We start from the raw sequence: 27,182 nt of genomic DNA on the forward strand, positions 1-27,182 counted from the left end.
CTGCTGATAAGAATGTGGTGATTGACAGAGTCTAAAGCCTTGGCCAGGTCGATGAATACAGCCCATATTATGTGAGTTAAACATAAACATTAAAAATGAAGTACTAATGTTAACAAAAAACACTTAAATACATAAATGTTGTCCTTGAACCATTTCAATTAAATGCTGTAGAATTCCATTCATTCTTATGGAGGACTGCGTTTCTGAGGAGGGCCAATATGGCCGACAACAGTCTTCAAATCCACTCATTGGCCAATGCATAAAAGACAATCCAGGGTTTATATACATTATTGATGTGGAGAGCCCTCCCCCTGCCTGTTGTGAAGAAGCATGCGCCACCCTATTTGGTCAAATTGCTTGTCAATCAAGAGTGCTACCACGGTGACAGAGACAAAGTATCTGACTGTAAATTTGAAATATATTATTTAATCCGTTGTTCAGACAGATGAGCGAGCGAAATCAGATTATACGGCCCGGTTACAAACAGTCAGTTGAGTTTAAAATATTGATACATTGTTGCACGCTTCGACATCATTTAATTAAACATGAAAGTAACCGTTTTCTCCTCTGAAATATCCATGAGGGATGCGATCTTATTTTATCACTCCTAAAGCAGTGAAGTACTGCTACTTTTGCGGTCATATTTTAGCCAACGTCTACTACTAGTCTTCCAGCCTACTAGGGAAGTTCGGGTTGCTGTCGTTGTCTGATTTGTTTTAAAGTGACAGGAGGAGACAGCACGCTGTAAAACATTCAGCCCTGATCGTATCGACACGATGATTCCTGAATGTCCCCGGAGCGGAGAGACAAGGAACCGAATGCAGTGCCACTATGGCCAGGTAGCCGAACCAAACCAGAACTGTTTTGGGCTACTTTCCGAGATCAAAACTCTTATCAAGAATGAACCATTCACTGACCACTACACCATCATTCCGGGCAGAGAGCTTGGCAGGTAACTAACGTTAAATACGTTTTTAGTAAACAACGTTACTGTAGATCTGGTGCTGAGCATCTATCCAGCTTGTCAGTTTGTCTCTCTGTGAATTGTCTGAAGAACTTCTGAGCTACAGCGGCTGTCTGTTTCCATACTTCTGATAATGCTGAAGATGTCATGTAATTTTTTTTGCCATTTCTTGGAATAGTTGATATTCAAATATCACCGTTTCTGGCTGTGGTATAGCTATCTGTAGTTAGTTGTGGTAGTCAGAGCTCCTTTCCCGCTGTCATTGTGTAGGTATGTCTGCACCACAAGTTATTTAACTTTATGGCATGATATTCTGTCCAGCAGTTAAGGGTTGCAACATGTATTTTTGATTGCACACATCGGTGTAAATTGGGGAATCCATTGAAGGGATTTGCGTCAATGTCACCGTGCACTTGGAGACAAGCCATTAGTGCATTTAATGTTCAACCTTGCATTTTTTATTTTTTTATTTCACCTTTATTTAACCAGGTAGGCTAGTTGAGAACAAGTTCTCATTTGCAACTGCGACCTGGCCAAGATAAAGCATAGCAGTGTGAACAGACAACAACACAGAGTTACACATGGAGTAAACAATAGACAAGTCAATAACATGGTAGAAAAAAGAGAATCTATATTCAATGTGTGCAAAAGGCATGAGGTAGGCAATAAATCGCATATAGGGTGCCAGCTGAAAAATCATGTCTCTCTTGTTTGAGAATGCTGGAGAAGGCTATGCATGGCAGGCTATAGCGGTGGGCTTGCAATTTCTCCATAACAAGGTCACTCGAGTCGTCATATCTTTGCTGTGTGTTTGATCTGTGAGCTGATGTGTCTGATAAATTGTAAAAAGCCTCACTGAAGGACATGGGTTCTTTTCTGTGATGAAATCCCCTCCGTTTTCAGCCAGTCTTGGGGCGGATTCCTTTCCTTCCTATAAAAAAATGCAGTTCACAAACACTTGATTTAAATATCTACATTTATCTAAGCAAATTATTTGGCAATGGGCTGTATGTTTCAAATTGCCTTTAGTTGCAGCAGCGACTTGGCCTAAACGCAGCTCCCTCCGTGTTTACAAAGTACGATGAAACACCCGGTAAATACAGCATAGCCTGCTGTATTTACCCTCTCAATTCAATGATGCCAAGGGAAATACTTCCAAGACTATCTCGTCATTGGCACTTTGAAACTCCTAACTTCACAACTGAATAATGGCTTTAGTCCACTTCATGGGAAAGTCTGTGGTTCTTTCTCTGCTTCACTGACAGAAAGAAGGGGGATTCCAGTGTGTTTTTTTTAATGAGTGGAAATAGCTCAGCCTCCTCTTTCCACACAGCTCTCTTAACATACTAGTCAAAGTCAGGGCATAGTATCTTTTGCCCTGTGAGCATTGTAAACAGCGCCACTTAGACTAGGCAATGCAAACACCACACTCAACCTTGTGAATGGCACCATGGTGACCCCAAGCAAAACCTACAGCAGGTTATATATATATATATATAGATATATATATATATTTTTTAAATTGTTTTACATAAAATACTGTATAAACACCAGCCAATCAGCTCCATGTGATTTACATTTTGGAAATCTGTTCCAAAGTATTCCCATGCATAATAGAGAGATATATAAATATATGTGATTTTATACAAATGTACGCAAAGTTTTAAATGATTATGTTTTAGTCATATGTTATATCTGTTTGGGTTTCTTGTGGTCAATTTGCAGTCTACAATTGATTTGTAATTATGTTCCGGCCCCCTGACCATCCACTCGAGAAGAAAAAAGATCGGCCCACAGCTAGTTGATGATTCCTGACCTACGGTATATCTCCTCTGAGATTGGATTAAGCTGATAAGAAGTGTGTTAGCCCTGTTGGATGTCAAAGGCATTGTCCTTTATAGAAGGCATTTGAGCTATGTATGTCTGTCTGACGTTTTAAGCCATTTATTTCATAAGAGGGACATTCAGAATGTGGTTTTGCATCACATGACCTGCCGTTGCGTCTGAGATTAGCCAAAGGCACTCACTACAAAGTGTTTGACTAAACCACATCCGAATCAGATCATCGTTCCCTCTGGCCAGTGACCAGCTGCTAGGGAAGTTCCCATCTGGTGACTGGACACAAGCATCCTCTGGCCAGTGACCAGCTGCTAGGGAAGTTCCCATCGGGTGACTGGTCACAAGCATCCTCTGGCCAAAGCCCCACAATCTCTAGCTGATGTTTGTTGCTATGAACGTACTTACTCTTAATTAATTTATCATGGATCATCAAACTGTAGAAAAGTATTTTTTAAATGTGAACCCCATACTATTTCTGTCTGTAGGATCATCTCTTCATGGTATCTGATTGGCTGCCTCTGCTATATGTGTTGTTGTTTGGCAAAATACCATGGAAACTGCTATCTAGCCTGAGACTGAAGCTTAGGTACTGGGAACAAGAGTTACATTTTGCCATAGGGGAACTTCATGGAACATTGGCTAGAGTATTTTTAGAAAAGGCTCACAAGGAATCCCTGTTCCCAGGTCTCAGATGTAGCTGGAATTCACTTTAGTCCTGAAACCACCTCTGTTACTGTGACACTCAACATTTCCCATTAAGTTGAATTAGGCCGAGCACATGTCTAACGTGTTTTATATGGGGCAATAATCCGATTTACAAATAGATTTTTCAGCCATAAGGCATGGATGTCATGAAGTTAGCTGGAGATGCATGATGCCTAACAATCTACAGTGGCCATACTGTACCTACTGATATTATGACCGTTAGTCCTTTATCACCTCGATGAGAAACATTTCATTACGATGTCTGGATGCCTGAATTGAGGCACTAGTGCGAGCCGTGCGTAGATATCATGTGTTTTGTTTTGGTTGGCCTTGTATGCTTATTTCTGTAAATCATGTGATTAAGGAAGTTATCTGGCTGTAAAGCTGAAGTAAGCACTTGACTAATAAATTACCCTACTAAGCTGTTTCATTTGGTTGGGTTGTTTGTAAGTACGCCAGCCGCCAGGAGATTATGAACCTGGTTATTTAGCCTGGAACTCAATTTGAGTTGTGTGTTCTACTGTGCTCGTGTCACCTGTGTGTGCTACTGTGCTCGTGTCACCTGTGTGTTCTACTGTGCTCGTGTCACCTATGTGTTTCTACTGTGCTCGTGTCACCTGTGTGTTCTACTGTGCTCGTGTCACCTGTTTGTTCTACTGTGCTCGTGTCACCTGTGTGTTCTACTGTGCTCGTGTCACCTGTGTTTAGTCTTTTCTGCGTATTTCAAATCAAATGGGGTTTTATTTGTCACATGCGCCGAATACAACGATGTAAACTTTATTGTGAAAAGCTTGCTTACGAGCCCTTCCAATGATGCAGAGTTAAATAAATAATAATAAAAATAGTAGCATGAGGAATAAAATACAAAAGAATGGAGCTATATACAGGAAGTACCAGTACCAGATCAATGTGGAGCTATATACAGGAAGTACCAGATCAATGTGGAGCTATATACAGGAAGTACCAGATCAATGTGGAGCTCTATACAGGGAGTACCAGATCAATGTGGAGCTATATACAGGAAGTGCCAGATCAATGTGGAGCTATATACAGGAAGTACCAGATCAATGTGGAGCTATATACAGAAAGTACCAATACCAGATCAATGTGGAGCTATATACAGAAAGTACCAGATTAATGTGGAGCTATATACAGGAAGTACCAGTACCAGATCTATGTGGAGTTATATACAGGAAGTACCAATACCAGATCAATGTGGAGCTATATACAGAAAGTACCAGTACCAGATCACTGTGGAGCTATATACAGGGAGTACCAGTACCAGATCAATGTGCAGCTATATACAGGGAGTACCAGATCAATGTGGAGCTATATACAGGGAGTACCAGATCAATGTGGAGCTATATACAGGGAGTATTAGTACCAGATCAATGTGGAGCTTTATACAGGGAGTACCAGTACCAGATCAATGTGGAGCTTTATACAGGGAGTACCAGTACCAGATCAATGTGGAGCTATATACAGGGAGTACCAGTACCAGATAAACGTGGAGCTTTATACAGGGAGTACCAGATCAATGTGCAGCTATATACAGGGAGTAGCAGTACCAGATCAATGTGCAGCTATATACAGGGAGTACCAGATCAATGTGGAGCTATATACAGGGAGTACCAGTACCAGATCAATGTGGAGCTATATACAGGGAGTACCAGATCAATGTGGAGCTATATACAGGGAGTACCAGATCAATGTGGAGCTATATACTGGGAGTACCAGATCAATGTGGAGCTATATACAGGGAGTACCAGATCAATGTGGAGCTATATACAGGGAGTACCAGATCAATGTGGAGCTATATACAGGGAGTACCAGTACCAGATCAATGTGGAGCTATATACAGGGAGTACCAGATCAATGTGAAGCTATATACAGGAAGTACCAGGTCAATGTGAAGCTATATACAGGGAGTAGCAGATCAATGTGGAGCTATATACAGGAAGTACCAGATCAATGTGGAGCTATATACAGGGAGTAGCAGATCAATGTGAAGCTATATACAGAAGGTACCAGTACCAGATCAATGTGAAGCTATATACAGGGTGTACCAGTACCAGATCAATGTGGAGCTCTATACAGGGAGTACCAGTACCAGATCAATGTGGATCTATATACATGGAGTACCAGTACCAGATCAATGTGGATCTATATACATGGAGTACCAGTACCAGATCAATGTGGAGCTCTATACAGGGAGTACCAGATCAATGTGCAGCTATATACAGGGAGTACCAGTACCAGATCAATGTGGAGCTATATACAGGGAGTACCAGTACCAGATCAATGTGCAGCTATATACAGGGAGTACCAGTACCAGCTCAATGTGCAGCTATATACAGGGAGTACCAGCTCAATGTGGAGCTATATACAGGGAGTACCAGTACCAGATCACTGTGGAGCTATATACAGGGAGTACCAGATCAATGTGGAGCTATATACAGGGAGTACCAGATCAATGTGGAGCTATATACAGGGAGTACCAGCTCAATGTGGAGCTATATACATGGAGTACCAGTACCAGATCAATGTGGAGCTCTATACAGGGAGTACCAGATCAATGTGCAGCTATATACAGGGAGTACCAGTACCAGATCAATGTGGAGCTCTATACAGGGAGTACCAGTACCAGATCAATGTGCAGCTATATACAGGGAGTACCAGATCAATGTGGAGCTATATACAGGGAGTACCAGATCAATGTGGAGCTATATACAGGGAGTACCAGCTCAATGTGGAGCTATATACAGGGAGTACCAGTACCAGATCACTGTGGAGCTATATACAGGGAGTACCAGATCAATGTGGAGCTATATACAGGGAGTACCAGCTCAATGTGGAGCTATATACAGGGAGTACCAGATCAATGTGGAGCTATATACAGGGAGTACCAGATCAATGTGAAGCTATATACAGGAAGTACCAGATCAATGTGGAGCTATATACAGGGAGTACCAGTACCAGATCACTGTGGAGCTATATACAGGGAGTACCAGATCAATGTGGAGCTATATACAGGGAGTACCAGATCAATGTGCAGCTATATACAGGGAGTACCAGTACCAGATCAATGTGCAGCTATATACAGGGGGTACCAGATCAATGTGGAGCTATATACAGGAAGTACCAGTACCAGCTCACTGTGCAGCTATATACAGGGAGTACCAGTACCAGATCAATGTGGAGCTATTTACAGGGAGTACCAGATCAATGTGGAGCTATATACAGGGAGTAGCAGATCAAATGTGGAGCTATATACAGGAAGTACCAGATCAATGTGGAGCTCTATACAGAAAGTACCAGATCAATGTGGAGCTATATACAGGAAGTACCAGATCAATGTGGAGCTCTATACAGGGACTACCAGTACCAGATCAATGTGGAGCTATATACAGGGAGTACCAGATCAATGTGAAGCTATATACAGGAAGTACCAGATCAATGTGGAGCTATATACAGGGAGTACAAGTACCAGATCACTGTGGAGCTATATACAGGGAGTACCAGATCAATGTGGAGCTATATACAGGGAGTACCAGATCAATGTGGAGCTATATACAGGGAGTACCAGTACCAGATCAATGTGCAGCTATATACAGGGAGTACCAGTACCAGATCAATGTGCAGCTATATACAGGGAGTACCAGATCAATGTGGAGCTATATACAGGGAGTACCAGATCAATGTGGAGCTCTATACAGGGACTACCAGTACCAGATCAATGTGGAGCTATATACAGGAAGTACCAGATCAATGTGGAGCTATATACAGGAAGTACCAGATCAATGTGGAGCTATATACAGGGAGTACCAGATCAATGTGCAGCTATATACAGGAAGTACCAGATCAATGTGGAGCTATATAGAGGAAGTACCAGATCAATGTGGAGCAATATACAGGGAGTAACAGATCAATGTGGAGCTATTTACAGGGAGTACCAGATCAATGTGGAGCTATATACAGGAAGTACCAGATCAATGTGGAGCTATATACAGGAAGTACCAGATCAATGTGGAGCTATATACAGGGAGTACCAGTACCAGATCAATGTGCAGCTATATACAGGGAGTACCAGTACCAGATCAATGTGGAGCTATATACAGGAAGTACCAGATCAATGTGCAGCTATATACAGGGAGTACCAGTACCAGATCAATGTGGAGCTATATACAGAAAGTACCAGATCAATGTGGAGCTATATACAGGAAGTACCAGATCAATGTGGAGCTATATACAGGAAGTACCAGTACCAGCTCAATGTGGAGCTCTATACAGAAAGTACCAATACCAGGTCAATGTGCAGCTATATACAGGGAGTACCAGATCAATGTGCAGCTATATACAGGAAGTACCAGATCAATGTAGAGCTATATACAGGAAGTACCAGATCAATGTGGAGCTCTCTACGGGGAGTACCAGTACCAGATCAATGTGGAGCTATATACAGGAAGTACCAGATCAATGTAGAGCTATATACAGGAAGTACCAGATCAATGTGGAGCTATATACAGGAAGTACCAGCTCAATGTGGAGCTCTATACAGAAAGTACCAATACCAGGTCAATGTGCAGCTATATACAGGGAGTACCAGATCAATGTGCAGCTATATACAGGAAGTACCAGATCAATGTGGAGCTATATACAGGAAGTACCAGATCAATGTGGAGCTCTCTACGGGGAGTACCAGTACCAGATCAATGTGCAGCTATATACAGGAAGTACCAGATCAATGTGGAGCTATATACAGGAAGTACCAGATCAATGTGGAGCTCTATACGGGGAGTACCAGTACCAGATCAATGTGGAGCTCTATACAGGGAGTACCAGTACCAGATCAATGTGGAGCTAAATACAGGAAGTACCAGGTCAATGTGGAGCTATATACAGGAAGTACCAGATCAATTTGGAGCTATATACAGGGAGTACCAGTACCAGCTCAATGTGCAGCTATATACAGGGAGTACCAGCTCAATGTGGAGCTATATACAGGGAGTACCAGATCAATGTGGAGCTATATACAGGAAGTACCAGATCAATGTGGAGCTATATACAGGAAGTACCAGATCAATGTGGAGCTCTATACAGGGAGTACCAGTACCAGATCAATGTGCAGCTATATACAGGGAGTACCAGATCAATGTGGAGCTATATACAGGGAGTAGCAGATCAATGTGGAGCTCTATACAGGGAGTACCAGCTCACTGTGCAGCTATATACAGGAAGTACTAGTACCAGATCAATGTGGAGCTATATACAGGGAGTATCAGTACCAGATCAATGTGGAGCTATATACAGGAAGTACCAGATCAATGTGGAGCTATATACAGGGAGTACTAGTACCAGATCAATGTGGAGCTATATACAGGGAGTACCAGTACCAGATCAATGTGGAGCTATATACAGGAAGTACCAGATCAATGTGGAGCTATATACAGAAAGTACCAGATCAATGTGGAGCTATATACAGGAAGTACCAGTGCCAGCTCAATGTGGAGCTCTATACAGAAAGTACCAATACCAGGTCAATGTGCAGCTATATACAGGGAGTACCAGATCAATGTGCAGCTATATACAGGAAGTACCAGATCAATGTGGAGCTATATACAGGAAGTACCAGATCAATGTGGAGCTCTCTACGGGGAGTACCAGTACCAGATCAATGTGCAGCTATATACAGGGAGTACCAGATCAATGTGGAGCTATATACAGGGAGTAGCAGATCAATGTGGAGCTATATACAGGGAGTACCAGATCAATGTGGAGCTATATACAGGGAGTAGCAGATCAATGTGGAGCTATATACAGGGAGTAGCAGATCAATGTGGAGCTATATACAGGGAGTACCAGCTCACTGTGCAGCTATATACAGGAAGTACCAGATCAATGTGGAGCTATATACAGGGAGTACCAGTTCACTGTGCAGCTATATACAGGAAGTACTAGTACCAGATCAATGTGGAGCTATATACAGGGAGTATCAGTACCAGATCAATGTGGAGCTATATACAGGAAGTACCAGATCAATGTGGAGCTATATACAGGGAGTACTAGTACCAGATCAATGTGGAGCTATATACAGGGAGTACCAGTACCAGATCAATGTGGAGCTATATACAGGAAGTACCAGATCAATGTGGAGCTATATACAGAAAGTACCAGATCAATGTGCAGCTATATACAGGGAGTACTAGTACCAGATCAATGTGGAGCTATATACAGGGAGTACCAGTACCAGATCAATGTGGAGCTATATACAGGGAGTACCAGATCAATGTGGAGCTATATACAGGAAGTACCAGATCAATGTGGAGCTATATACAGGGAGTACTAGTACCAGATCAATGTGGAGCTATATACAGGGAGTACCAGTACCAGATCAATGTGGAGCTATATACAGGAAGTACCAGATCAATGTGGAGCTATATACAGGAAGTACCAGATCAATGTAGAGCTATATACAGGAAGTACCAGATCAATGTGGAGCTCTCTACGGGGAGTACCAGTACCAGATCAATGTGGAGCTATATACAGGAAGTACCAGATCAATGTGGAGCTATATACAGGAAGTACCAGATCAATGTGGAGCTATATACAGGAAGTACCAGATCAATGTGGAGCTATATACAGGAAGTACCAGCTCAATGTGGAGCTCTATACAGAAAGTACCAATACCAGGTCAATGTGCAGCTATATACAGGGAGTACCAGATCAATGTGCAGCTATATACAGGAAGTACCAGATCAATGTGGAGCTATATACAGGAAGTACCAGATCAATGTGGAGCTCTCTACGGGGAGTACCAGTACCAGATCAATGTGCAGCTATATACAGGAAGTACCAGATCAATGTGGAGCTATATACAGGAAGTACCAGATCAATGTGGAGCTCTATACGGGGAGTACCAGTACCAGATCAATGTGGAGCTCTATACAGGGAGTACCAGTACCAGATCAATGTGGAGCTATATACAGGAAGTACCAGGTCAATGTGGAGCTATATACAGGAAGTACCAGATCAATTTGGAGCTATATACAGGGAGTACCAGTACCAGCTCAATGTGCAGCTATATACAGGGAGTACCAGCTCAATGTGGAGCTATATACAGGGAGTACCAGATCAATGTGGAGCTATATACAGGAAGTACCAGATCAATGTGGAGCTATATACAGGAAGTACCAGATCAATGTGGAGCTCTATACAGGGAGTACCAGTACCAGATCAATGTGCAGCTATATACAGGGAGTACCAGATCAATGTGGAGCTATATACAGGGAGTAGCAGATCAATGTGGAGCTCTATACAGGGAGTACCAGCTCACTGTGCAGCTATATACAGGAAGTACTAGTACCAGATCAATGTGGAGCTATATACAGGGAGTATCAGTACCAGATCAATGTGGAGCTATATACAGGAAGTACCAGATCAATGTGGAGCTATATACAGGGAGTACTAGTACCAGATCAATGTGGAGCTATATACAGGGAGTACCAGTACCAGATCAATGTGGAGCTATATACAGGAAGTACCAGATCAATGTGGAGCTATATACAGAAAGTACCAGATCAATGTGCAGCTATATACAGGGAGTACTAGTACCAGATCAATGTGGAGCTATATACAGGGAGTACCAGTACCAGATCAATGTGGAGCTATATACAGGAAGTACCAGATCAATGTGGAGCTATATACAGAAAGTACCAGATCAATGTGGAGCTATATACAGGAAGTACCAGTGCCAGCTCAATGTGGAGCTCTATACAGAAAGTACCAATACCAGGTCAATGTGCAGCTATATACAGGGAGTACCAGATCAATGTGCAGCTATATACAGGAAGTACCAGATCAATGTGGAGCTATATACAGGAAGTACCAGATCAATGTGGAGCTCTCTACGGGGAGTACCAGTACCAGATCAATGTGCAGCTATATACAGGGAGTACCAGATCAATGTGGAGCTATATACAGGGAGTAGCAGATCAATGTGGAGCTATATACAGGGAGTACCAGATCAATGTGGAGCTATATACAGGGAGTAGCAGATCAATGTGGAGCTATATACAGGGAGTAGCAGATCAATGTGGAGCTATATACAGGGAGTACCAGCTCACTGTGCAGCTATATACAGGAAGTACCAGATCAATGTGGAGCTATATACAGGGAGTACCAGTTCACTGTGCAGCTATATACAGGAAGTACTAGTACCAGATCAATGTGGAGCTATATACAGGGAGTATCAGTACCAGATCAATGTGGAGCTATATACAGGAAGTACCAGATCAATGTGGAGCTATATACAGAAAGTACCAGATCAATGTGCAGCTATATACAGGGAGTACTAGTACCAGATCAATGTGGAGCTATATACAGGGAGTACCAGTACCAGATCAATGTGGAGCTATATACAGGGAGTACCAGATCAATGTGGATCTCTATACAGGGAGTAGCAGATCAATGTGGAGCTATATACAGGAAGTACCAGATCAATGTGGAGCTACATACAGGAAGTACCAGATCAATGTGGAGCTATATACAGGGAGTACCAGATCAATGTGGAGCTATATACAGGAAGTACCAGATCAATGTGGAGCTACATACAGGAAGTACCAGATCAATGTGGAGCTATATACAGGGAGTACCAGATCAATGTGGAGCTACATACAGGAAGTACCAGATCAATGTGGAGCTATATACAGGGAGTACCAGATCAATGTGGAGCTATATACAGGAAGTACCAGATCAATGTGGAGCTACATACAGGGAGTACCAGTACCAGATCAATGTGGAGCTATATACAGAAAGTACCAGATCAATTTGGAGCTATATACAGGGAGTACCAGTACCAGATCAATGTGGAGCTATATACAGGGAGTACCAGTACCAGATCAATGTGCAGCTATATACAGGAAGTACCAGATCAATGTGCAGCTATATACAGGGAGTACCAGATCAATGTGGAGCTATATACAGGGAGTACCAGATCAATGTGGAGCTATATACAGGAAGTACCAGATCAATGTGGAGCTACATACAGGGAGTACCAGTACCAGATCAATGTGGAGCTATATACAGAAAGTACCAGATCAATTTGGAGCTATATACAGGGAGTACCAGTACCAGATCAATGTGGAGCTATATACAGGGAGTACCAGTACCAGATCAATGTGCAGCTATATACAGGAAGTACCAGATCAATGTGCAGCTATATACAGGGAGTACCAGATCAATGTGGAGCTATATACAGGGACTACCAGTACCAGATCAATGTGGAGCTATATACAGGAAGTACCAGATCAATGTGGAGCTTTATACAGGGAGTACCAGATCAATGTGGAGCTATATACAGGGAGTACCAGTACCAGATCTATGTGGAGCTCTATACAGGGAGTACCAGATCAATGTGGAGCTCTATACAGGGAGTAACAGATCAATGTGGAGCTATATACAGGGAGTACCAGATCAATGTGGAGCTATATACAGGGAGTACCAGATCAATGTGGAGCTATATACAGGGAGTACCAGTACCAGATCAATGTGGAGCTATATACAGGGAGTACCAGATCAATGTGGAGCTATATACAGGGAGTACCAATACCAGATCACTGTGGAGTTATATACAGGGAGTACCAGCTCACTGTGCAGCTATATACAGGGAGTACCAGATCAATGTGGAGCTATATACAGGGAGTACCAGATCAATGTGCAGCTATATACAGGAAGTACCAGATCAATGTGGAGCTATATACAGGGAGTACCAGTACCAGCTCAATGTGGAGCTCTATACAGAAAGTACCAGATCAATGTGGAGCTATATACAGAAAGTACCAATACCAGGTCAATGTGCAGCTATATACAGGGAGTTCCAGATCAATGTGCAGCTATATGCAGGGAGTACCAGATCAATGTGGAGCTATATACAGGAAGTACCAGATCAATGTGGAGCTCTCTACGGGGAGTACCAGTACCAGATCAATGTGCAGCTATATACAGGAAGTACCAGATCAATGTGGAGCTATATACAGGAAGTACCAGATCAATGTGGAGCTATATACAGGGAGTACCAGTACCAGATCAATGTGCAGCTATATACAGGGAGTACCAGATCAATGTGGAGCTATATACAAGGAGTACCAGTACCAGATCAATGTGCAGCTATATACAGGGAGTACCAGTACCAGATCAATGTGCAGCTATATACAGGAAGTACCAGATCAATGTGGAGCTATATACAGGAAGTACCAGTACCAGCTCAATGTGCAGCTATATACAGGGAGTACCAGTACCAGCTCACTGTGCAGCTATATACAGGGAGTACCAGTACCAGATCAATGTGGAGTTATGTACAGGGAGTAGCAGATCAATGTGGAGCTATATACAGGGAGTACCAGATCAATGTGCAGCTATATACAGGAAGTACCACTACCAGATCAATGTGGAGCTATATACAGGAAGTACCAGATCAATGTGCAGCTATATACAGGAAGTACCACTACCAGATCAATGTGGAGCTATATACAGGAAGTACCAGATCAATGTGGAGCTATATACAGGAAGTACCAGATCAATGTGGAGCTATATACAGGGAGTACTAGTACCAGATCAATGTTGAGCTATATACAGGGAGTGCCAGTACCAGATCAATGTGCAGCTATATACAGGAAGTACCAGTAAAGGTGTGCAACCACTTGTAGTTTAGTTCGTCAAGGAATTTGGTTGGTAAGAGTGCTAAAAGTGTCAGTCTTGCTGTAGTCTAACTGTTTGGAGCTTTTTAAGTCTTTTTCTATATCATGGTTACAGTTAAAAACAACTATCACATGCCTCAGACAGCATACAAATGAAATCAAGATAACCCAGCATTAAATAGAGAGGGGCTAGATCACGTTAACCCAGCATTAAATAGAGAGGGGCTAGATCACGTTAACCCAGCATTAAATAGAGAGGGGCTAGAGCACGTTAACCCAGGATTAAATAGAGAGAGGCTAGTGCACGTTAACCCAGGATTAAATAGAGAGGCTAGTGCACGTTAACCCAGGATTAAATAGAGAGATAATAGAGCACGTTAACCCAGGATTAAATAGAGAGGGGCTAGAGCACGTTAATCCAGGATTAAATAGAGAGAATAGAGCACGTTAACCCAGGATTAAATAGAGAGGGGCTAGAGCACGTTAATCCAGGATTAAATAGAGAGAATAGAGCACGTTAACCCAGGATTAAATAGAGAGGGGCTAGAGCACGTTAATCCAGGATTAAATAGAGAGAATAGAGCACGTTAACCCAGGATTAAATAGAGGCTAGAGCACTTTAACCCAGGATTAAATAGAGGCTAGAGCACGTTAACCCAGGATTAAATAGAGGCTAGAGCACGTTAACCCAGGATTAAATAGAGAGAGGCTAGTGCACATTAACCCAGGATTAAATAGAGAGAATAGAGCACGTTAACCCAGGATTAAATAGAGAGAGGCTAGAGCACGTTAACCCAGGATTAAATAGAGAGAGGCTAGAGCACGTTAACCCAGGATTAAATAGAGAGAGGCTAGAGCACGTTAACCCAGGATTAAATAGAGAGAGGCTAGAGCACGTTAACCCAGGATTAAATAGAGAGAATAGAGCACGTTAACCCAGGATTAAATAGAGAGAGAATGGAGCACGTTAACCCAGGATTAAATAGAGGCTAGAGCACGTTAACCCAGGATTAAATAGAGAGTGGCTAGAGCACGTTAACCCAGGATTAAATAGAGGCTAGAGCACGTTAACCCAGGATTAAATAGAGGCTAGAGTACGTTAACCCAGGATTAAATAGAGAGAATAGAGCACATTCTACTGCTCTCTGGTGAAATCCGTCACATTTATTTCCACTTTGCTTCATCTCTTTTGGATCTTGCCAGGCCTGCTCTAATAAATTTAACTAGGTTTACATCTTCAAACAATAGCCATATGGGATATTCAGTTCTTCTAGTAGTTTCGTCTCTATGCCAAAATTAAAGTTGGTTCATATTCCTAAGGGCTGTATGACTGAAAGTAGTGTTAAAACTTTTCAAATAATCCTTTCATATCACCATTGAATGTTTTGAATAAAAGTACTGATGTTTTCCCCATAACATTCCAGTGGTCAGTAGATCCTTCAGTGTCTCATCAGGGGAGAAAAAAAGCTCTGTCATCATGTATTAATAAGAGAGTGTGTTGTTACTTCCCCGAAGGGTTAGACTGCAGTTACAGCAGGCTGTGGGCGGTGGTACGCCCTCCCATACTCCCCCAGCATCTAAAACATCAAGTCATCTGCACACACACTCCTTGGGATAGCTCACATCGTTGTGTGTGCCTGCCTGTCAGTGTGGTCCCGGTCCACAAACCCCCTTTACTAACCCCTATCATGTTCTGAACAAAACCTTGTCTGTTTCTCCATGGAGAACCTATGTGTCTTGACAGTCAGGCAGGATACCATGACATCATCGGCCAAGCTTTTCATGTTGTTTGAGTCTCGCGGCAGGGCCGGAGGCAACATTTGCTGAGCGCCGTGGAAACAGCCAACCGCGGAGAAATGAGGGGGGGGGGGGACATGTGAAAGCCAAGTTTGTTATTGAACCCCATCCGCGAGATCCCTCTGTACTCTCTTGTCAAGAGATGATGGGATGGGCAGGGCAGGGAGGGGTGTATGTCACTCTATTCTTCCTCCCTTCAAAGTAATTTAATGACGTTGATTTATCTTTCTGTCCTTCTACAGCTGTTACACGCCTCAGCAAGAAATCTCTCATTTCTGTCATCAACTGGGCCTAATCCGTTTTCTATTGATTATTAACGCATGCCGTTGAGACCCTGTGGGATTAATCCGGTGCTACATGCTATGATGTTACCTTTCTCCCTCAGCAAATTCAATTTGTCATGCCCTTTCACATGTACTGAGCCTGGGCAGAGAGAGAGAAATCCAGGCGAGGAAGTCTAACACCAGTATGGAAATTGTTCATCTCCACATAGGCGTGGCGAGTGAACAGCGTGTTTTACTGTGGCCGATTAACCACCATGTAACGGATCCTGAGCCGCACTGACAAGACACGGTGGGATTTAGAAACCGACATCCCCAAGGCAGGGCGACGAGGCAGCCCAGGGGACGGCGATGAGGTAATGCCCTTTCCCAAGGTATTCAGAAAATGTCCCTCTCTGTGCCCAAAGAACAAATGAATAGGCAACCCCTGTCTTCCTCTCTCTCTGTCCCACTCCTCTACACACAGGGGGTCACCATAATGTCAGAGTTCATTAGACACGGAGTAAACAGGCCTCTGGTTTCAGTCCTGGAGCTCAAAGGCCCTTTTCTTATTGAGCAAAATGAGCAGTCAGTAGGAGCTCTTTGCTCTGCCTTGCTGTTTGTTCTAAAGGTGATGAGGCCATTGCCTCATTTACTCTCCGTGTGCCCGTTGATGATTAATGGAGCTCTTTGAGAAGATGGCCGCGCCTACTCAGGTACTCATACTGGCCGTGTGAAAGATTAGGATTTCAGCAACCCCCCCCCCACCTCCCCATGTAAAGTGATTGTGTTTGTAGTGAGTCTAGTGACCTATTGCCAGAACATACTTAAAAAGCATTAAAAACATGGGCTTTTGCTCCTATGTGCAACTGCTGGGGAAAGCAATTCTGCTGCCAGGTCAGATCCCCAGGATTAAAGCCCTCTCTCGCTCTCTGACATCTGAGGACACTGCTATAAGTGGCAGGTAGCCTAGCGGTTAAGAATGTTGGGCTGGTAACCGAAAGGTAGCTGGCTCGAGTCCCCGAACTGACTTGGTAGAAAAAGCTGTCTGTGACCTTGATCAAGGAAGGCGCTTTATTCAAGGTCCCAGTTGTAAATGAGAACGTGTTCTCAACTGGCCTACCTGGTAAATAAAGGTGAAATAAAAATAATAAACTCTTGTCTGCTCTTGTAAGTCGGTCTGGATAAAAGCGTCTGCTGAATGACTATAATGTAGTGTGGCTTTTGGTACCCGTCAACTCTTCTGTCAGCTGGAGACCTTGTCTGCATTCTATAGAACTTGCACTGTGATGCCAGTGTTTTTGATGCGATTGACTGGCCCCGAGATAGCCGAACAGAAGGTTTTTACCGTTTACCGTACACCTACCGGTTAGATGATCGGGCCGCTCCATCAGTCCATCACTAACATAGCAACAACTTTAATGCCATGATTATACAGGTAATAAGAGCCCTAAGAGAACTCGCCTCACTTTTTTTAAGCATCGTTCTGTCAGAGCCATCAGATTTAATAGACACCTGATGACCTCTTATCACTCTACCCATACCAACTGTGTGTCACTCTTACATATTGGCCCAATCGTCTATGTAGAGGCCATTTGGAGGGGACGATCCTGCCGAGTCTAATTCAATAAAGTTAAGCTCTGTCAACAACTTTGTCTCAAGCCCCCCCCCCTCCCCCACCCCACCATAGTTTGGTGGAGAGATGTTATATTCCTTGAATTGCCACTCTTTTAACCTGTAAGTTAACCTACATACTTACATTGAGGTGACTTTCCCCACTCAAGGGCTACCGTGTGGAATATTTTCAGAATAAAAGGAGAGCAGCCGTTCAGCTCTTGGCATGCAAAACCTTATTGTATTAAACCTGCTTTCTGCTTGGATGCCTGCCACTGCAAAAAATATGTATGGAAATAAAGATGTCAATTTAAATAAAGCGTGTGATGAATTATAAAAAAAAGGGGATCTTTAGCCCAAAAGCTCAAATGGTCCAAACGTGCAGTTTTACAGTTTTGGTCCAAAAAAACGTAACCTTAGTGCCTCTTGATGAAGTCCAGTGGTTTAGGGCCAAAGCCATCTGTTCTGAATCGACCGTTCCTTTACATTGACTGTGACCCAGCAGTCACCTGCGTTCTGTGTACACATGACAGCCATCTCATTCAGGGTGTTGTCCGTGTGAGGCCACCGGCTTTGGAAATGTGCTGACATGGCTGCAGAAAAGGCTGTGGTCTGTTTTTAAAAAGTTTCTCCGTGTACACAAGCCTTAAATCAAAGGCTTATGTGTGCTTGTTGAACTTGGAACATTTTGCTATAGTGCGCACTGCTTGCATTGACGGTACAGTATGTTGTGAGTTTTCTCCTCAATAGCATGCAGATAGTGGCCCAGCTATACGCAATATAAATAGGCTAGCTGTCTCTCCCCTGGTGTGAGCCTTAGAGCATTCCAAGTCTAGGCCCCCTGTCCAGCACCCTACCTACCGACTTGATGAACTTCACACAGCATTGGAGGCATCCTAAACGTCTTGGTACCAAAGCCTCATGACCTTCCAGTGGGTGAGAGATCAGACAGGATGAGGCTGCACTGGGGGGGGCGGGGCGTTGGTTAGGCTGGGGCTGGGCCGCACCACTGGGGGGCAGGGCGTTGGTTAGGCTAGGGCTGGGCCGCACCACTGGGGGGGCGGGGCGTTGGTTAGGCTAGGACTGGGCCACACCACTGGGGGGGCGGGGCGTTGGTTAGGCTAGGGCTGGGCCGCACCACTGGGGGGCGGGGCGTTGGTTAGGCTAGGGCTGGGCCGCACCACTGGGGGGCGGGGCGTTGGTTAGGCTAGGGCTGGGCCGCACCACTGGGGGGCGGGGCGTTGGTTAGGCTAGGGCTGGGCCGCACCACTGGGGGGGCTGGCGATGGTTAGGCTAGGGCTGGGCCGCACCACTGGGGGGGCGGGGCGTTGGTTAGGCTAGGGCTGGGCCGCACCACTGGGGGGGCGGGGCGTTGGTTAGGCTAGGACTGGGCTGCACCACTGGGGGGGCGGGGCGTTGGTTAGGCTAGGACTGGGCCGCACCACTGGGGGGGCGGGGCGTTGGTTAGGCTAGGACTGGGCCGCACCACTGGGGGGCGGGGCGTTGGTTAGGCTAGGACTGGGCCGCACCACTGGGGGGCGGGGCGTTGGTTAGGCTAGGGCTGGGCCGCACCACTGGGGCGCGGGGCGTTGGTTAGACTAGGGCTGGGCCGCACCACTGGGGGGCGGGGCGTTGGTTAGGCTAGGGCTGGGCCGCACCACTGGGGAGCGGGGCGTTGGTTAGGCTAGGGCTGGGCCGCACCACTGGGGGCGGGGCGTTGGTTAGGCTAGGGTTGGGGGGCGGGGTGTTGGTTAGGCTAGGGCTGGGCCGCACCACTGGGGGGGCGGGGCGTTGGTTAGGCTAGAGCTGGGCCGCACCACTGGGGGGCGTGGCGTTGGTTAGGCTAGGGCTGGGCCGCACCACTGGGGGGCGGGGCGTTGGTTAGGCTAGGGTTGGGGGGCGGGGTGTAGGTTAGGCTAGGACTGGACTGGGCCGCACCACTGGGGGGCGGGGCGTTGGTTAGGCTAGGGCTGGGCCGCACCACTGGGAGGCGGGGCGTTGGTTAGGCTAGGGTTGGGGGGCGGGGTGTTGGTTAGGCTAGGGCTGGGCCGCACCACTGGGGGGCGGGCGTTGGTTAGGCTAGGGCTGGGCCGCACCACTGGGGCGCGGGGCGTTGGTTAGACTAGGGCTGGGCCGCACCACTGGGGGGCGGGGCGTTGGTTAGGCTAGGGCTGGGCCGCACCACTGGGGGGCGGGGCGTTGGTTAGGCTAGGGCTGGGTCGCACCACTGGGGGGCGGGGCGTTGGTTAGGCTAGGGCTGGGCCGCACCACTGGGGGCGGGGCGTTGGTTAGGCTAGGGTTGGGGGGCGGGGTGTTGGTTAGGCTAGAGCTGGGCCGCACCACTGGGGGGGCGGGGCGTTGGTTAGGCTGGGGCTGGGCCGCACCACTGGGGGGCGGGGCGTTGGTTAGGCTAGGGCTGGGCCGCACCACTGGGGGGCGGGGCGTTGGTTAGGCTAGGGTTGGGGGGCGGGGTGTAGGTTAGGCTAGGACTGGGCCGCACCACTGGGGGGCGGGGCGTTGGTTAGGCTAGGGCTGGGCCGCACCACTGGGGGGCGGGGCGTTGGTTAGGCTAGGGCTGGGCCGCACCAACAGGGGGGCGGGGCGTTGGTTAGGCTAGGGTTGGGGGGCGGGGTGTTGGTTAGGCTAGGACTGGGCCGCACCACTGGGGGGCGGGGCGTTGGTTAGGCTAGGGCTGGGCCGCACCACTGGGGGGCGGGCGTTGGTTAGGCTAGGGCTGGGCCGCACCACTGGGGGGCGGGGCGTTGGTTAGGCTAGGGCTGGGCCGCACCACTGGGGGGCGGGGTGTTGGTTAGGCTTGGGCTGGGGGGCGGGGTGTTGGTTAGGCTAGGACTGGGCTGCACCACTGCCCCCACGCAAACCTCATCTAGGGCAGGGTTTATTTCTTTACATAAGACGATTGATTAGCACCCTGCCTCTATACTAGGGCTGGGAATTACCAGGGACACTCACAACACAATATTATCACCATACTGAGGGACCTCACGACACAATATTATCACCATACTGAGGGACCTCACGACACGATATTATCAGCATACCATATCATCACCATACTGAGGGACCTCACGACACGATATTATCACCATACCATATCATCACCATACTGAGGGACCTCACGACACAATATTATCACCATACCATATTATCACCATACCATATTATCACCATACTATATCATCACCATACCATATCATCACCATACCATATCATCACCATACTGAGAGACCTCACCATACCATATTATCACCATACCATATTATCACCATACCCTATTATCACCATACCATATTATCACCATACCATATTATCACCATACCCTATTATCACCATACCCTATTATCACCATACCCTATTATCACCATACTATATCATCACCATACCATATTATCACCATACCATATTATCACCATACCATATTATCACCATACCATACTGAGAGACCTCACCATACCATATTATCACCATACCATATTATCACCATACCATATTATCACCATACCATATTATCACCATACCCTATTATCACCATACCCTATTATCACCATACCCTATTATCACCATACTATATCATCACCATACCATATTGTCACCATACCATATTATCACCATACCATATTATCACCATACTGAGAGACCTCACCATACCATATTATCACCATACCATATTATCACCATACCATATTATCACCATACCATATTATCACCATACCATATTATCACCATACCCTATTATCACCATACTGAGAGACCATACCATATTATCACCATACTGAGAGACCTCACCATACCATATTATCACCATACTGAGAGACCATACCATATTATCGCCATACTAAGAGACCATACCATATTGTCACCATACTGAGAGACCTCACCATACCATATTATCACCATACCATATTATCACCATACCATATCATCACCATACCATATCATCACCATACCATATTATCACCATACCATATCATCACCATACCATATTATCACCATACCATATTATCACCATACCATATTATCACCATACCCTATTATCACCATACCATATTATCACCATACTGAGAGACCTCACCATACCATATTATCACCATACCATATTATCACCATACCATATTATCACCATACAATATTATCACCTTACCATATTATCACCATACCATATTATCACCATACCATATTATCACCTTACTGAGAGACCTCACCATACCATATCATCACCATACCATACTGAGAGACCTCACCATACCATATTATCACCATACCATATTATCACCATACCATATCATCACCATACCATATTATCACCATACCATATAATCACCATACTGAGAGACCTCACCATACCATATCATCACCATACCATACTGAGAGATCTCACCATACCATATTATCACCATACCATATTATCACCATACAATATTATCACCTTACCATATTATCACCATACCATAGTATCACCATACCATACTGAGAGACCTCACCATACCATATCATCACCATACCATATCATCACCATACCATATTATCACCATACAATATTATCACCTTACCGAGAGACCTCACCATACCATATCATCAACATACCATATTATCACCATACAATATTATCACCATACTGAGAGACCTCACCATACCATATCATCAACATACCATATTATCACCATACCATATTATCACCTTACTGAGAGACCTCACCATACCATATTATCACCATACCATATCATCACCATACTGAGGGACCATACCATATTATCACCATACCATATTATCACCATACTGAGAGACCTCACCATACCATATTATCACCATACCATATTATCACCATACCATATAATCACCATACTGAGGGGCCATACCATATTATCACCATACCATACTGAGAGACCTCACCATACCATATTTTCACCATACCATATTATCACCATACCATATTATCACCTTACTGAGAGATCTCACCATACCATATTATCACCATACCATATTATCACCATACCATATAATCACCATACTGAGGGACCATACCATATTATCACCATACCATACTGAGAGACCTCACCATACCATATTATCACCATACCATATTATCACCATACCATATAATCACCATACTGAGAGACCTCACCATACCATATTATCACCATACCATATTATCACAATACTGAGGGACTTTACAATACTTAGGTGCCGATAAGTATTGCGATTCTCACGATTCTATATGTATATATTCTATATGTATTGCGATTCGATACTGAGATTTTCCAAGCATAATGCTCCCAATATGTCTGCTACAGAGGGACAAGAGAGAGCCATGATAACTAGTTTTGATCATTCATAGAAAAGTGCTGAAAACAAATTGCAATATTGTCAAAACGATGCGATACGATATGTCATCCAAAAATGATATCCGATATGTCACTGTATTATTTAGGTTTTAAGAAGCCTTACGGCAGCAGGGGCTGGCTTAGTGTATCAGTCGTGGAGGTACGAAGGATTGGCTCAGCCACGCCGTCGTCAGGTGAAAGCCTGTACGACTCAGCCACGCCGTCGTCAGGTGAAAGCCTGTACGACTCAGCCACGCCGTCGTCAGGTGAAAGCCTGTATGACTCAGCCACGCCGTCGTCAGGTGAAAGCCTGTACGACTCAGCCACGCCGTCGTCAGGTGAAAGCCTGTATGACTCAGCCACGCCTTTCGTCAGGTGAAAGCCTGTATGACTCAGCCACGCCGTCGTCAGGTGAAAGCCTGTATGACTCAGCCACGCCGTCGTCAGGTGAAAGCCTGTATGACTCAGCCACGCCTTTCGTCAGGTGAAAGCCTGTAAGACTCAGCCACGCCTTTCGTCAGGTGAAAGCCTGTAAGACTCAGCCACGCCGTCAGGTGAGATCCTGTAAGACTCAGCCACGCCTTTCGTCAGGTGAAAGCCTGTATGACTCAGCCACGCCGTCGTCAGGTGAAAGCCTGTATGACTCAGCCACGCCTTTCGTCAGGTGAAAGCCTGTATGACTCAGCCACGCCGTCGTCAGGTGAAAGCCTGTAAGACTCAGCCACGCCGTCAGGTGAGATCCTGTAAGACTCAGCCATGCCTTTCGTCAGGTGAAAGCCTGTAAGACTCAGCCACGCCGTCGTCAGGTGAGATCCTGTAAGACTCAGCCACGCCGTCGTCAGGGGAAAGCCTGTACGACTCAGCCACGCCGTCGTCAGGTGAAAGCCTGTAAGACTCAGCCATGCCTTTCGTCAGGTGAAAGCCTGTAAGACTCAGCCATGCCTTTCGTCAGGTGAAAGCCTGTAAGACTCAGCCACGCCGTCGTCAGGTGAAAGCCTGTAAGACTCAGCCACGCCGTCGTCAGGTGAAAGCCTGTAAGACTCAGCCACGCCGTCGTCAGGTGAAAGCCTGTAAGACTCAGCCATGCCTTTCGTCAGGTGAAAGCCTGTAAGACTCAGCCACGCCGTCGTCAGGTGAAAGCCTGTAAGACTCAGCCACGCCGTCGTCAGGTGAAAGCCTGTACGACTCAGCCACGCCGTCGTCAGGTGAAAGCCTGTAAGACTCAGCCACGCCGTCGTCAGGTGAAAGCCTGTAAGACTCAGCCACGCCGTCGTCAGGTGAAAGCCTGTAAGACTCAGCCACGCCGTCGTCAGGGGAAAGCCTGTAAGACTCAGCCACGCCGTCGTCAGGGGAAAGCCTGTAAGACTCAGCCATGCCTTTCGTCAGGTGAAAGCCTGTAAGACTCAGCCATGCCTTTCGTCAGGTGAAAGCCTGTAAGACTCAGCCACGCCGTCGTCAGGTGAAAGCCTGTAAGACTCAGCCACGCCGTCGTCAGGTGAAAGCCTGTACGACTCAGCCACGCCGTCGTCAGGTGAAAGCCTGTAAGACTCAGCCATGCCGTCGTCAGGTGAAAGCCTGTAAGACTCAGCCACGCCGTCGTCAGGGGAAAGCCTGTAAGACTCTCTTCAGCTAGGTTCTCTATAGCACCAAAACTATTTATTCTGAACTTGACTGATTAGACGCAGCCCGCTAAGATGTTATGAATGCAAAAGAGTACATCTGCTCTCCGCATTGCTTTTGGGCTTTCATTGGATGCTGTGACTGGGGAGGAGTGTGTAGTGTCCACGTCACTGTGTCACTGACCTTGTCACCTTGCTCACACTGAGTCACAGCTGTGTCACACTGACTTCAGACAATAACAAACGCCTCAGCCACATCCTCAAGAGTATGATTTACACAACCATCTGAAAACCAGCTTTTTTACCGACTTCTTCCCATAGAAACCCAACCTAGAGAATTCCACCCTCAAATATCTAGCCTAACCCAAGGCATTTAGTCCTCTGTGGACAAGGCAAAGAGGTTCGTTTTTTTTTTTTAAATCCTCCAGTCTTTATATTTTTCAAAGGGAAGTGTTTTCAAAAGTAAAGGTGGACCCAGCTGTATGTAGTACATCTGTGCTGGACAGAGCCCCAGCCCAGTCCTCATCATGGCCACCTAATCATCCCCAGTTTACAATTGCCCCCCCCCCCCCCCTCTCCCCTGTAACTAACTATTCCCCAGGTCGTTACTGTAAATGAGAATGTGTTCTCAGTCAACTTACCTGGTAAAATAAATACAAAATAAAAAGTCTAGGACTGTGACGGTAATGACATTTTGTCTGCCAGTGATTGTCACGCAAATAACTGCCGGATTGACCGTTAATTAACATAAACACTAACATAAACAAATTTAGCATCTCCTAGCCTCCACACATGCCACTGATTTAATTTTTGTATTTTTATTTTACCATTATTTAACTAGGCAGTAAAGAACTTTAATTTTTTCAACGATGGCCTAGGAACAGTGGGTTAACTGTCTTGTTCAGGGGCACTGAACATTTTAAAAAGTCTAATATATTCATGTCATATAGCCTTCACCATCACAATAATGCATTATTTATTTTAGAGAAGTCTAAAGAAACATGATATGAAGAAAATGTAGTCTATTTTCAGATTAGCAGAATAGCATACTTAGCATGAGTTGTCCCATTTACAAGTATTTAGCTACACCCTCAATAACATCTGCTAAATACGTGTATGTGATCAATACATTTGATTTGATGTTAAGCAGACAATAATCAGACAATTTTAAGTAAATTAGGCCCTAATCTATGGATTTCACATGACTGGGCAGGGGTACAGCCATGGGTGGGCATGGGAGGGCATAGGCCCACCCACTTGGGAGCCAAGCCCAGCCAATTTAAAATGTGTTTTTCCCCACAAAAGGGATTAATTATCGACAGAAATACACATCAGTTTTATCAGCTCTCCGGGTGGCTGGTCTCAGACGATCCTGCAGGGGAAGAAGTCAGATGTGTAGGTCCTGGGTTGGCGTGGTTACACGTGGTCTGCGGTTCTGAGACCGGTTGGATGTAGTGCCAAAATATCTAAAATGACATTGGAGGCGGCTTATGGTAGAGAAAATAACATAAAATTCTCTGGCAACGGCTCTGGGTGACATTCCTGCAGTCAGCATGCCAACTGCACACTCCGCTTAACTTGAGACTGTGGCATTGTGTTGTGTGACAAAACTACACATTTTAGAGTGGCCTTTTAGTGTCTCCAGCACAAGGTGCACCTGTGTAATGATCATGCTGGTTAATCAGCTTCTTGATATGCCAGACCTGTCAGATGATGGATTATCTTGGCAACGGAGAAATGCTCACTAACAGGGATGTAAACAAATTTGTGCACAACATTTGAGACGAATAAGATTTTTGTGCGTATGAAACATTTCTGGGATCTTTTATTTCAGCTCATGAAACATGGTACTAACACTTTATTTTATATTTTTGTTCAGTATATTTTATAGTATGAAGAATAAAATTGAACATAGCTGAATAAAATAGAAATTATATTTTCTCCAAATGATTTAAGGGTTGCGTTCACACAGCTATTCTGTGTTGAGCGGTTAACAAAGAAACAGCTACTCCTAAACTCAGCAAAAAAAGAAACATCTCTTTTTCAGGACCCTGTCTTTCAAAGATAATTTAAAAAAAATATCCAAATAACTTCACAGATCTTCATTGTAAAGGGTTTAAAACTCCTTATGGCTTGCGGGCAGTATTTTGACGTCTGGTTGAGAAGCGTGTCCAAACTAAACTGCCTGTTACTCAGGCCCAGAAGCTAGGATATGCATATAATTAGTGGATTCGGATAGAGAACACTCTAAATGTTCCACAACTGTTAACATAATGTCTGTGAGTATAACAGAACTGATATGGCAGGCAAAAACTTGAGGAAAATCCATCCAGGAAGTTTTTTTGTTGTTG

General features: G+C 45.1%; 1 protein-coding gene across 1 annotated transcript in view; it reads left to right on the top strand.

Annotated features, from left to right (window-relative positions):
- Positions 1 to 370: 370 nt before the first annotated feature.
- Positions 371 to 27,182, top strand: part of LOC129823002 (serine/threonine-protein kinase 17A-like) — a 58,195-nt gene continuing 31,383 nt past the window's right edge. The window contains exon 1 of the mRNA XM_055881653.1: positions 371 to 952. Within this exon, the coding sequence (XP_055737628.1) occupies positions 777 to 952 (176 nt within the window). The 5' untranslated portion in view covers positions 371 to 776. The remainder of the gene's footprint in view (positions 953 to 27,182) is intronic.

Source organism: Salvelinus fontinalis, chromosome 25 (genome assembly GCF_029448725.1).
Source record: "Salvelinus fontinalis isolate EN_2023a chromosome 25, ASM2944872v1, whole genome shotgun sequence".
In the NCBI taxonomy this organism is placed as follows: Eukaryota; Metazoa; Chordata; class Actinopteri; order Salmoniformes; family Salmonidae; genus Salvelinus; species Salvelinus fontinalis.